Source organism: Melospiza georgiana, chromosome 15 (genome assembly GCF_028018845.1).
Source record: "Melospiza georgiana isolate bMelGeo1 chromosome 15, bMelGeo1.pri, whole genome shotgun sequence".
Taxonomy (NCBI): domain Eukaryota; kingdom Metazoa; phylum Chordata; class Aves; order Passeriformes; family Passerellidae; genus Melospiza; species Melospiza georgiana.
In genome coordinates this window covers 7,329,429-7,343,658 of record NC_080444.1, presented here as the reverse complement: position 1 = coordinate 7,343,658, position 14,230 = coordinate 7,329,429, and the positions used below count along the sequence as shown (strand labels likewise).

At 43.8% G+C, this 14,230-nt stretch overlaps 1 protein-coding gene across 1 annotated transcript in view; it reads right to left on the bottom strand.

Moving 5' to 3' along the window:
- The window catches only part of ADAMTS2 (ADAM metallopeptidase with thrombospondin type 1 motif 2), a 167,279-nt gene that overhangs the window by 44,361 nt on the left and 108,688 nt on the right, over positions 1-14,230 (bottom strand). Inside the window, exon 5 of the mRNA XM_058035093.1 lies at positions 8,812-9,014. Within this exon, the coding sequence (XP_057891076.1) occupies positions 8,812-9,014 (203 nt within the window). The remainder of the gene's footprint in view (positions 1-8,811; positions 9,015-14,230) is intronic.

Sequence of the window (14,230 nt, the reverse complement as noted above, 5' to 3'; positions counted from 1 at the left end):
CACAAGCACTGTAAAAAGCTGCTTGGTTCTCTCGGGATCCTGGATTTTCTGTGAGACAGCAGGCCAATTCAAAGCTCTGGGCCTTGGTTTCATTAATAAGGATGAATCCAAGCCCTCTTCACCCAGCATCTTCCTCTGACCTAAACTGTGGTTTGCTAGGAGTGTCTCACTGCACATGAATAATATGCTGAAATAGATGCTTTTCCTTATTTTCAGCACAGCCTAAATCACACCTATTTGTTGCAGGAATCTGTTAGAGATACAAGATCCAAATTAATGTTGTGCTCTCAGAGGTTCATGAAAATGCACACACTGAAAGGCCCAACACAATCCCTAGCTCAGATTCCCCACATTTCCACCTCTTATTTCAACAGGAAAGCAGAGTCAAGCTAATGCAGCTCAATGCATAGGGCAGAAGATGACCAACCAGCCTGTGCAATCAGAAAGCTCCAGGCTTGAGAGCAACTCACAACTTTGAAATTTAGTGTTTGATAGCACAGATAGCCAGGCAATGGAGATACATGTTCAGATGTCTGTGCAATAAATACACACAGCTCTGGAAAAGACTGCAAGTACTTTTCCAGCCCTGCATCTTCATGTACTTCAGCAGGACATCCTGGTTCTTACCAACAGAAGAAAAGCCAGAGTCAATCTCCTGTTGTTCTTAGATCAGTAAGTCTAAAATTAAGTTGCTGCATAGGAGGAAAAAAGTACACAGAGACCATCCCATAATCACAGCTCCTGTACTGAAGACAGTGAATGAATTAAATCGTATTAAATGTCCTACAGTGATTCAGCACTTATAGAGGGTGATGAAGAAGGCTGGGTAAATCTCAAAGAATTCAAAGCACAGTGAAATACTGTAAAGAGACTTTTATCAAGCTATTGTAGTTCACTAACTATTTTGGGATATCTTTGGTTTCTTTTTCTGGGATATTTCAAAGGAAAACACACATTTCTATTTAAAGTTTCTGTGTAGAAATCAGGCTAGCACAGATTGGTGCTACATAAGAAAAACAAAGACTTTATTTACTTTTTTTTCATCTGTCCCTCTCTGCTAATTTTATAATTCTCCTGCCTTGAGCAAGTTTCAAGTCAGCACAGTAAGCGCATAGAACACATCAAAAAGTTAAAGGCAAGCCAAGCACCAATGAGGTGCCTCATGCTTTGTAAAAGAAGCACTGGAAAGTTTTGATAACTGAGCAAAGCACTGCCTGATCCTAAAAGGGAATTTTGAAAGCTCCTGTAACACAAATAGTAATCAACAGCCTGCAGTTGTGCTAGTCTTGGTGCAGAGCAGGTTACCTGCTGGTAGAGCTGGCAGGATTTTTAGGCAAAGTCAGGTGGTTCCCTGGATCCCTAATTAAGCCAATGCACCATAGGAGAATAATCTGTGTATTTTGGCAAATCATCAGCAAACTCATCCATGCACTTTGAAAGAGTCCCCAGCCTTGCAGAGTTTGTTAGTATCTGCTCTGCAAAAGGCAGATCATTTCATCAGAACACAACTCCTGAACCATAAAGCATCGGGTCCTTCCTGAGGCAGCTCCATGGGTTGCTCCTCACGCCTGGGTGAGCGCTGCTGCCCCGGGCTCCTGGACACACACCCCAGCTGGGCATTTCACAGCTTCCACCTCGGGCACCATCAGTGTCAAACAGCTCTGACCCAGCACCAGAGGCCATCAGGGGCACATCTGACCCTTCGCAGAGGGCACAAACCAAGAGTCATCTGGTTTTGCAGCCACCACAGTTTGCTGACCCATCCAAGCTGATTAGCCCGCTCTTTGATCACCCAGCATCCTTACAAAACCACTGCTGCAGAAACTACTGATGGCTACGTGCTCCCAGGCAGAGCTGGGACCATGTGTGGATCTCTGCCAGAGCAACCCTGGAGAAGCTGGAGAGCATCAGCTCCTTCCCTGTGGGATGGCAGAGCTCCTGGCAAGCCATTGTCGGAGCCCAGCCCGAGATGCAGCTCATTCATCAGCTCATAATTATCTGCAGCAAAGCCTCGGTGCCTGGTGGGCATCCAGTGATTGTCTATTTCTGTAAGAAATGTCTGGTTTGAATTACAGGACAGCAACCAGAAATGTCATGGTGGATCCTGAGCACAAACTTCTGTAATCTGACCCTCCCAAAAGCGTTTCCCTCTCACTTTATTTTTCTGTGGTCCCGCTTCAAACACCACTGTGCTCTTCGATTTTCATCACCTTCTTTATGCTTTTGAAGATCTCAAATGAGCATTTCTGACATTCCCAAAGCTTTATCTTAATCCCACAGGAATAACATTACATCAATTCCTCTGGTGGATGTACTATGGTCCCACAGAAAGTCATGCAGCAAAATCACCCTTTCTAGTCCTTACAAGGCATTTCCTCATTTCCTCAGAGAGGAACTCTCTTTTTTTCCTGAAATCTTTATTGAGCATCACAAGGAAAAAAGAAGAATGAAAGCACACAAGACATTGAAACTTAAAGGTCAAACTGTGATCCCACATTTGGAAAACATCTATCATTCTGCTCAAAACCACATACACCGGGCACTTTTAGAAGAGCTTGGCAATGTACATTTTGAACCAGAGAGAGGAATCTCACTTTTTCTATGCAAATATGAGTCTGAGTCCTGATTTACCTTCTCTGGTGTCAGAGTCAGTAGATGTTACCAAGTCCCAGTTAGCTGCTTCTGATCAAAATGAAAAACATTCCCCAGCAGATGTGTTGGCAAGGCACTAGGTAGCTTCGTGTTACGGGCCTCTATCTCATCTTCAACTGTAACATTGGCTTTAGAAAGGTCATAGACTTTGTTTTCTGACTTCATGACTAATTTATTTTTCTTAGTTCCTCCCGCAGGCTCTTGGAACTTCTCATTCCTGCTCATAAACCACTGCTGTGAGAAGTTTCTCTAAACACTGTAAATTACCTTTGCGCCAACAGACTCAGTATTTTTCTGAATTAATGTCTCAAGATCATGTTAATAAAATCAACATCATAAAATAATTAAGTAGATGGATTTATCACTTTACTACAAGGGATAGGGGTGTGGTGTCAAAGTAATAAATATGGTGACCTCTTTAAATCTGGTTTGGTAAAAAAAAGCACCCAGAATTTGAAAGCTGATCCTAATCATCCACACTCCATCTCACAAACCACACTGTCACAACTCAGAAGTCCCTGGCTGAAACCTTTGTGGCTAAAGCTCATGTTGGTATTTGGAGTAAAGATAAAAACCATCTTTTAACAGTACCTACCCTCTACCTTCAGATGGTACCAAAACCTGTGTGACAGGGCAGCAAGGCACATTCCAGGTACCAATAATGAGCAATGCTCACCTAATTGACACAGGGAATAAAATCCCTGTGAAAATGAGCACAACCTGTAAGAGTTCTGAGAGGGTCTTTCCTGCAGGAGCCCCTGAATGCCCAAGCACAACTACAGCTTCCACTGTAGGGTGGCAATCAAGATAATGAACAAAAATAACCTCATGTAGGCCTCTTCAGACACTGTTCACACCAGTCACAGCTACTGGTTTATAATGAACAGTGGAGTTAACTCACATACATAAATTTAAACTTTCAAACAAGCTGTAATTCAGCCACAGACAGCTGAAGTCCCTCAGATGAATAGAGCTGGACTTACATATGTTATTTGTGAAACTTCTTAGAGTTAGTCCAAATTTAAAGTGCCCATATTCAAATAAACTGATTTTAAATAATGAGCATTGGAGCTTATGAATAATTTAATTTTCAAAAATCCAGTTGAATTCTACATTATTGAACTATCCTTGCTGTCTAAAAGAAATGCTTTTTAGTTTAAAAAGCATGATTCTGAAGACATGGAGCACCATTATTTCAATGTATTCAATCATCACTTTCTTTTTAGCAGCTAGAATTAGACATGCTTTCAGGTTTTTATCCAACTGTCAGTTAGAAACCGATGGCATTTCTGCCCTTTCCTCTCATTAGGGACTTGCTGTTCTGTACCTGCAAATCTTCATCCCTCATCAGCCAGAGATACGAGAGCAGAAATCTCATCTATAATAGTAGTATCATGTACATCCTATTAAAGAGGACAGATAACACATTCAGCGGCGCCTCAGGGCCACAATTTCAAAGACATGTGTAGTGCTGAAAGATGCAGGTGAAAGACTCCAGGGACTTTCCAAAGCCCCCAGCTGCATAACTCTCATTGATTTCAGTTATTCAAATGAAAAGTTGTTTAATGTATTTGTTCTGGAGTTGAAGTTTCACTTGAAGGCTGGGGGATACATAATCCCATGAGCTAATTTTTAATACTGATTCTCACTGATTTCAAAGGCAGGTAAATGACTAAATACTCAGATAAATCTGGCCCAGAGTGAGGCATAGTTCTTATTTAGAGTCTATCTCCCTTTGAAATAACAGCAATTAGGCACTTAGGTGCTTTGAGGGGATGGGCTTTAGTATCACAAATATTTTGGCCATATATACATTAAATAAGTATATATAAATATTTTAATATCAGCTCTTTTACAGTAAAGGAATGGAAAAGAATTTAAATATTTGTACCCCTGAAAATTGCTTAATCCTCAAAACTACTTTTAAGAGGGTTATGAAGCAGTGAATTTCAGCACCAGGACTGGGTACCAACAACACCCATTTCAAAATCAATTTACCCTTTAGGTTGAAAAAGCTCTTAAAGATCATGAAGTCCAACCATCAACCCCAGCACTGCCAAGGTCACCACTAAACCACACCACCAAGTGCCACATGCAAATATCTTCTAAACATCTCCAGGGATGGTGACTCCACCACTTCCCTGGGCAGCCTGTTCCAATGGTTAACAATCATGAAGAGATTTTTCCAAATATTCAATCTAAACATCTCCTGGAGCAACTTGAGGCCATGTCCAGATCCCACTGGAGAGCCTTCAGCCCTGCAGCAGATCTACACTCCTATCTACCTTGGTGTCATGAACTGGGGATTCACTCAATTCCCTAATCCAGATCACTGCTATTGAACTCTGCTAGACCTGGGGATACCACTTTGGACTGGCCACCAGCTGGATTTGGTTCCATTTACCACCACCCTTTGGATTTGACCAGCCAGCCAGATTTTTATCCTCTGATCAGTGCACCCATTCAAGCCATTCAGCTCAATGGCATCCATTCTGTGCCCTTCTCCTCCCAGAGCATCCTGCAGTGAAAACCTTTTCTTTCCCAAGCAACAAGGTAATTCTACAACTTCTAGCCTTGCACTTTTCTAGTATTTCCCAAGCAATTGTACAGGCAGATACAATTACTGGGGGGGGTTTGAGATGCTTTCTTGCAGAAATTGAATTACCTTCTATGTTCTTGAGTAACTACAGAACTACAAGATTCCACCCAAATATGTCTCCTCGGTGGAAATGCTCCTGCATGCTATAAATACAAAGTTAATTTGTGCAATGTGTGGGCTCACACTTGGAAATGCAGAGGACTGTGCAGGCCAATATCCTTCCCAGGAAAAAGCACAGCATGACGCGAAATGAAAATGGTGCAAGCGAGGGGCAGCCGAGGGTCTCCAAAGTGAAAACACTGGCATCTTTTCCAAAGGTGACTGAATGTCCCCGTGGTGCTGAGCAGAGAAAAGAGAGGAGGTCAAGAGAAACCAGAGTTTTGTCAGAGGAAATGACTAGAGGATGAAAAAGGGGAGGCATGAGGCCGAGCTCACTGCAGTGGAACGGCTGGCGCACTGTCAGACGATACGTGGCTGCAGCCCAACGTGTTAAAAATCCTCTGGCATCCATCACCATTTGTTTGGGAGTGACTTCATTTCCAAACTTTGGGATAAATATTAGCACAGCTATTCAAGATAGCCAGGACACCCAGCCCCTGTTTTTTCTCACTTCATGGCTTTTAGGTGTGGACTGTAACACATCACTTAAGCTGCACAAAACAGATTTTACTGAATTTACAGTCATTGCACTGGGCTTGGAAAAAAAAAATATATTGTTTTGATTGGGTTGGTGGTAGGGTTCCACCCAAGATCCCTGGGAAAAGTTAGTTAAGGACAACTGTTCATGCCATCACACACAAAGAGATCAAGCACAGTGGGAGAAGCAGCCATGCTGCAAGTTGCTTCTGGGAAAGTAATGTCTTGCCCCAGGAGGGACAATTCACCTAAGGTTTATTTCATTTTTGTAATCTCAGAAATTCAACTATTTGATTACCTGTTTTATCTCCAGTAAATATCTTCACTATTATTTTATTTCATTACCATGCATTCTTGATTTTATGCTTACTACCTCGTTACCATACAAAGCTAATTGATTCTATGCCTTGTTGCTACAGGAAGCTAATTGATTACATCCTAAATCCAGCAGGGTACACACAATCTGATGGTTATGAGAGGATCTCCAATTAGATTTAAAAATACAGCTGGAATTGTTTGTCACTCTTTTTCAGTGACCGTGGACCTACACATCTCATCAGAGACACACTGCACACATGTGACCCCTAGCAGCCAGGCACCCCAAGGCCTTTTATAGCGGGCTCATTTTCTAAACAAAAACCCCCAAAAATTCAAAGAGGTAGAAGAGAGGACAATGGAGGAGTCACTGTGAATCTCAGGAAAGGAGAACAAAGCCATGTTCTATACAGAATTACACCTTGCACCCATCCAGCAATGAGGGCAAGAGCTGGAGTTGCCTTGTGGAGAGGAAGGAGAGTTTCTGCATTGTGTTGTCCTTGGCAGAATCCAGGTCCCCAGCACCATCTGCAGCAATAAACCCCTCCTGCCTCTCTGTGCTGGAGCTGGAAACAGGGCTGGTTACCATCACCACCCCTCTGCTGAAATACAGAGAAAAAACTCTAGAAACCAGCTGACTTTTGAGAGAAAGAACAGGACAACACTGATGACTGCCAGCAACTTTCCAGTGCCTTTCAAGAGGCCTTGAGGATTTCAAGCAGCTCCTCGAATTTGGGCACAAGGCATGGGACACATCCTCAGTCCCCAAAAGACATGTTTCTACCTCAGAGCTCTCAGCAGAACAATTGCTGCCTGTGCCAAGAGCTGCTGTGCCCTGTGGGGATGGTTACACAGGCTGCACTTTCTAAACCACTTGCAGAGACAGGCTGCTGAAGAGCTGTTATTTCTTGCAATTTGTGTCTTGGTTTGGTTTACTAAAATTAGGAAAAAGTATATTCCAGAGCTGGAACATTTATGGCTTCTTTACCATTACTGTATATTTTAATTCTTAAAAATAGATTTAAGTGACATGATAAGTAAAGAGTCCTGTTTAATCTATTTTGGCCTGTTTGCCACATTCCTGGTTTGGCCTGTTTGACTTGTTAATTTAGAGATGCATAAAACCATCTGTTTCACTGTAGACTTTGTTTTAAGCCTCAGAGGAAACAAACCACACAAATAAATTAAATTCACTATGTCATTTCTGTTAGAATATATGCATTTACAGCCATCAGAGCAGACACCAAGTACTCCATAATTCTAATGTCAGAGCAGGTTTTTAACTATTTACAATGCTGTTATAAAAAGTCATAACTGAATTTATATCACACAAGGGATTTTCTCAAATTGTATTCCACCTCTAATTTAAAATGAAAAACAGTGATATTCTGCACATTGCTAAAAGAACGTAATAAAGAAGGAAAAAAACCAAGCTTCATAATTAAAAAAATATATCTTGGAAAAACTACATCCCAGACAAATCTACCTTACAGCCTGGATTTCTGCCTCTGTGGTTTGCAAAGTGAAAGGAGTCATCTACAGGCTCATCCTCTTGACACGACTGTAAACTTCAGCAGTCAGACTCCATTTGTCAAAAACAGAGCAGACCTACAATTTTTTTACTCAACACTATTTTACTAAGAATACACATTCACTGAGGCCAAAGCTTTTTCAGAAGTGTGTCTTTTTGAGAAAAGACTCCTGTTCCAGACGAGAAAGAGAATGAAGAAAGTCATCCCCAAATGAGGTGCCAATGAGGGGGACTACCACTGACTTCTATTTCTTTGGCAAAATAACAAAATACATTTGGATTTTTATCTGTACTACGGATGGTTTTTCAAGTCTTCATTCTTTTCCAAAAAATAGTGTCCTGGCTTACTGTCTGGGGTATTAGAGGGCTGCTGCATTGATATTTAGATATAAAAAGTGATTCTTTCAAACATAATATTCCCTAGTGTCTCCTTTCATCACTCCTACACTATATAGTCTCTTACACAGACTATGGTTATGAAGATTAAATATTTAACTAAGGAAACCTAAAGATGTCAGTCATGGAGTAAATACTAAATCAATTTAAGAAGGCTCAGAGTTACACTGCATAACATTTTACTGCAGTGTGAACAAGGAGTAGGGAGGTGGCCTGGGACCTAAAGTGGCTATTGAGAAATCAAAGAATTTAGCAGAGTAGTTTTAAAAATGTAAAAGCCAGTTGTAATTTCTGTTAGAACCTTATTTGAAGACAGCTCTCCAAACCATGTTCCTCAGCAGGAAGCTTAGCTTAAGGGAATATACAGCTGAAACATAATGACTTCCAAAAACCTGAGCCCCTGACCTTCTGTCCCACCCACCAAAGCACATAAGAAGGACTTTGAACATTTTAACAGTCCCACACTCAGCTTCTGTCTTGGCTCCTTTCTCTTTTTTTCTTTTTTTTTTTTTTGCTTTTCCCCTATTGGATTTTCTGAAAGAGGCCTGGATTTCCCCCCTAGAGTTATTTTATCTCCTGCCACGAACAAAATCTGTTACGTCTTATTCAAATGGCTTGCCCAACCTACATTCCCAGGCCTTTCAGAGCCTTCCCACAGGGCAGCGAGCGGGGCTGTACTCACAATGTTCATCAAGGTCAGCAGGTACTTCTGAACGTGTTCTTTCCCATGGAACTGCACCACTGAGTCATCCACGCCCAGGAGCACCTCGATGTTGTAGTCGTCCTCGGTGGCGTGCCGGCGGCGGCGCTGCCTCCAGCCCTGCACCTGCCCCTCAGCCAGGCCCAGGGCGCTGCCCAGAGGGTCCAGGACAGTGAGGTTGGAGCCTGGGAGCAAACACACAAAGAGTTACCAGCCAGGAGAGGTTCAGGTTTCAGCTCAGGTTCATTTGAAGTAGCAGCGTTTGTTGTGTTCTGAGCGTTGTGTAACAGCGTTGGTTTCATGAAATGTCAGTTAAAAAATGCCTAAATGAGAGAGAAATATGACCAAAATATTTTTATCTTACAAAGTAAAAGCAATACTTTCTACAAAGTAATACTGCATAGACCCCAAAGAGCAGCAGGTCATACCAATGTCTTGATGAGAAGAACAGAGCTGTTTGAGTAAAATACTTGTTGCTTAAAAGTACTTCTAACTGAAATGCATGTCCCGGGATCCCATGCTACCCAGTGTAGCCTCTATTTAGAACAATTAGAAATCTGATCTTACTGCCCACAGATTCCTATTTCCAGGTAAGTGCAGTTGCCAGTACAGCCTTTTGCCATCCACTCAGGTACCACCAAACCAGTCGCCCCAGCCTCAACCCTTTAGCTCCTTTCTGAGTTACACACATGCAATCCCACAGTAGTGACATGGATCCTATTTATCATCACAGGTCAGCACCACATTTTAGATACGAGATTAATAAATTTATAGCTACATCCACAATTTTTTTAACAGCTTTTCATCCTTCATTCCAAATTTTCCATGTCACTTTGCATTACTGCATGTCACAGGCCAGCCCACCAGGCACAACAGTTGTCTCCTTCATTACTAATGATTTCTAACAGTTCCTGTGATATGAAAAGCATGTTCCCTGACAGGATGGACATGCTTAATGTGGCACTTATCTACTAAAAATTAACATGAAAATATGGAATCTTGACATTTCATCCTACAGAATAACAATGATTATCATTCATATTATTGTTAGCATTTGCATTATAACAGACTGGAATCACCACTGAGAACTTCTTGATTTTAGGAAATGTCAGGAAAGACTCTGAGAGGTCAGCAAAAGTGCAGAGAGGGCTGTGGGTTGAGTAAAGGTCCCAATGCTTCATTCACAGAAATATAATGGGAAGCAAAGGGAGGAAGCCCAAGCCATCACCTTCAAACCAGAAATGAGAAACAGCTCTTGGAAACGTTACAAAAGTGGATTCTCCATTTCCACTTATTGAAGTTTTCACATCAAAAGTGGCTGCTTGGGAAGGGAGTGAGTCACCAGATCACTGGGCTCATTACAAGAACATCTGTGCTCTTGCCTGAACCTTGCAGCCTCAGGCTGCTGTGTCAGCAGGTCCTGGGCAATGTGCAGCCTGAGCAGAGTGCCCTCAACTCCCCACTGAGGTGACAACAACACACGGAGCTGCACAGCCTCTGGCTGCCAGGAGGGACACACACCAGGCATCCCCAGTCCCCATGGAGCACACAGGCTACCAGCCAGAGAGGCTGTGCCTTGTGTGCTGAGAAGCCGCTCTCTGCTCTCCTTGAAGAGACCTCCAGGCAAAGGACAGCTCTGAAAGACACAGCTTCCTGCAAGCTTCAAGGACACGCTTGTCCTGGGAGCCACAGCTGCAGGATCTCCTCTGCACGGCACTGGCAGAGCTGCCCTTGCTCAGTGCACAGAGAGAAGGTGCCATGTCGTGGTCCAATACCCTCATGGAGCCCCAGTGTCCTTCTCCCCAAGCAGCAGCATTTGATGTAACTAACAAGCACAACCACCACACTCTCATTGCCAGCCTCAGGGCTCCCAGCAGCTTCTGCTCCTGGGGCCACAACTTTTACAATTATTCCAGTCAGAATCCATGATTCAGCATGAGAATTCATTCCTCATGCAGACCCAGCTGTCACTCCCAGGTGTACCATGGAGGGTGAATGAGCCTGGCCTGGCAGCACTGGAGGCAGCTCCATCAGGCTCCAGCCCTGCCTGCTGGATTTCTCCACAGGAAAACTTCAGTGTTAAAATTTCCTTGCTAGTGCTCAGGAGTAATGACCAAGCCATCACTATGGGATCATGGGGCAATCATATATTCATGATCTATAAGACAAATTATAGTTACTGTAAAATATGACCATAAATCTTAAAAGCTCTACAGAAAAGTAAGCCTGGCAGGGGCTGCAGGTCATGTCTTCTCTCTGCTCTGCATAAAAAGCTAAAGCAATCAGCAGCAAGGCAAGGCTATCAGAGCTGCTACTGCAGAACAGCAGTGCTGGGCAGGGGGAGAGCCTGAACCATGCACTGAGCTTGTGAACAGCAAGCTCTGCTGCTGGGGGGCTGTTATTTGGGTGGGTGATTGGCTGTCAAGGCATCTTGAGCTTTTGTGCTTTTATTTCTCTCCCTTATGTGTCAAACTAACTCCTGACACAGTACCTTTATTCCTGCTGTGAGTAAATCAGCCAGAGGCAAAATGTGATCCTACCATCCTGCAGCAAAAACTGCCTGTCCTCCCTCTTTGCTGCTCACTTCATCACTGTCACACTGTAGTCCCTACAGTCCTGCCAACTCCTGAGAAAAGTTATCAGGAGGTTCCCTGGAAGTCATCTCCCTCCCACTAGGTGCCAACCAACCACTTCACATTTTCTTGGGAGCAAAAAAATTCCACATATACACAATTCCTTCACCCCCTCAGCTGTTCCCCTCAGGACAACACACCCAGTGTTGGGCACTGGCACCTCTGAGGCACCAACCCCATGTGCTTCCCAGCAGAGGGAAAGCCACACTGGCTCCAGCTGGTGCTGGAACCATCCCAAGACCAGAAACACAGCTCAAAACATTCACAACAGTAGCTGCAAAGATCTCTGGTTCATATCCCAACTTCCCACCCAGGGCTCCTTCCCAGAGGCTGTCCCTGGGCAGGCAGGGATGCCTCCACACACGCCTGACCACAAACCCCACTGAGCCCTCCTCCAGGGCTGCTCTGCCTCCCAGGCTCCTGGATGATCAATTGCTGGATTTGCTGGACCATGTGATGTTATTCCCATGTTGGATTTGCTCCTAAATGACAGTTACATCCAAGTGAAATTAATACCCATATCTTAGCAAAGAGGAAGAGAAACAAAGTTGCATATGTAGTAAATGAAATAGTTGTGGTGTTTTGGCATCTTAACTTTCCTTAGTCAACGTCAGCAACTTTGCTGTATCATTGTACTGCTAACAATATGCTAGAAAAGCTCAAGAGAAAGCACAAAGAACTAAATAAGACACCAAATTCGTCCTTCACGTTTTCCATATTACATTCCTTCTGATCACCCCTGCACTTTGCACAGTAACACCACAAAAGTAGTCTCAAACTGCACTGTTTTACTAAATCATCCCAAGACCTCTCCCTCAGATGTCAATTCTTGGCAACTTTTGCCAAATCAGCCACTAATCACTGGTGCCAACTTTGTTTTCAATCTCCCAAGAGGAGACACTTGGCATTTGCAGAGCCTCACACCAGCCTGTGTTGAAACCCTCTTGCTCTTGCTAGGAAAAATTCACATTTGTGAAAATTAATCACTCACAGAGAAGCTTCTATTTCTCTCTTTTGCTGCTCATTCAGAATAAATCAAATGACAGCAGCACTCTAACAGTTCAACAAAATTCCCTCAAAACCCCTATTTTTTTTCCTAAAGCCAGCTACAAACTTCACAATACTTTAAAAAACCAAAAAACCCTCAGATACTTCAGTAATTTTCTCCTACCACTGCAGACCATCTTCCAGGGAAGGAATAAAAAGTGCCCAAGTTGTCAAATAGTGTTGCCTTTGCACATCTTCAGAAGAATTCCCCATCTGCAACATTTTGGGATGACACCACCTTATTTTCTGGGAATTTTCGCCTTGCTCATGAATGTTTGATATCACGTTCTTTATGGAAACCCAATTACATGACATCTCCTGATTCTGCCTCACCCATCATGGCAGGCAAAGCTCAAACAGATGCTCTGAGTTACTGAAGCATGAACACAGTGCTGCCATAAAAACTCCCTCTCCCTGTGTTTTCTGTCACTCCCTTTAGGACATCCACCAAACCCACAGTTGCTGGCTCATGCTCTTGTTTGGTTTTTTTCATGACCTCTTTCAAAAAGGCTCAGGAAAATACAGCTGCGCCTTATGAAACAACTGGACTTTACCAGCCTTAGGGTTCCCCAATCTCACAGCAGCAATATTGTGCTAATAAAGCAGTTTCTAATATTTTATCTCCTCTTTCTGATAGGGAGAAGGGAACTTTCTGGCAAGCCCAGAGCAGAGGCCAGGATGAGCAGCTGGGAGACTGAACTGTGTGTCATGTTCGCAGCCATCATCTGCAGCTTGTCAGCACAGCAACGGGCTGGAATTTCATTTCAAACCTGAGTGTGCAGCATTCAGCCCAGGCAGCCACCATTGAAATGCAGCTGGTTTGCTTTTGTGGACACTTCATCTGTCAGCGTGGGAGCAGACGAACGCCTGAGCCGACTGCTGAGCACCTTCTCTGCAGCCACACAAGGATCAGCGCTGCTGAGCTGCTGCTTTGCCACTCATCTCCATTCCTGGGACACATTGCTGGAGGAGCTCCCAGCTCCCCATTCCGTGCTGCAAACCAGCAGTTTTGTGTTGTTGTTTTCATGTTTTTCACCCCGGTGACTCAGGCAGATGTGGAGCACAGCTGGAGCCTGCTCTGCTGGGGTGGCAAGCACATCTGTGACAGCAGAGGGGCTTGGGGCACCCAGCCCTGCTCAGCTGCACCACAGCTTGGTGGCAGCGCCACTCCAAGCCTGGGACTGCAATCCCAGCCCAGGCACGAGCCCATCCATCCCTCTGTGCTGCAGATGCAGGAGGAACAGGCTCACAGAAGCAGGCAGGGTGGACTTGCTTTAGCTCTCTGCTTCCCACTGCTCAAGTACATCTGCACCTCTGGAAAAGCACCAAGCCCTGCTGACAGCTTGACAGAAAGCTGCTCTTTTGGGAATTGCACCTTCAATCATGAGCCATCCTTCTGCAGCGCTCCCTGCCACTTGGATCCTGGGGCCTTCTCTTGTGTCAATGCTCTGTGATCAACTGACTCCCTAATTAGCCTCCAATTAGCCTGTTCATGCATTTTACCAAAACCCTCATTTGCCTTCCACGGTAGGCAAATTAAAGCCCAGCCCATGGAGGTTGGAGTCAACAATGAACAGTCATCAACCTTGGATTTTATTCCCTAGTGATTTATTCTCCCATTTTTAAGTTCCTCCACTTGGGGTTTTGTTTTTCATTACAGTTGCACACAACCATGTTGTGTTATGGTCATTTCTTAATCAATAGTTTCTCAGATTTTTATT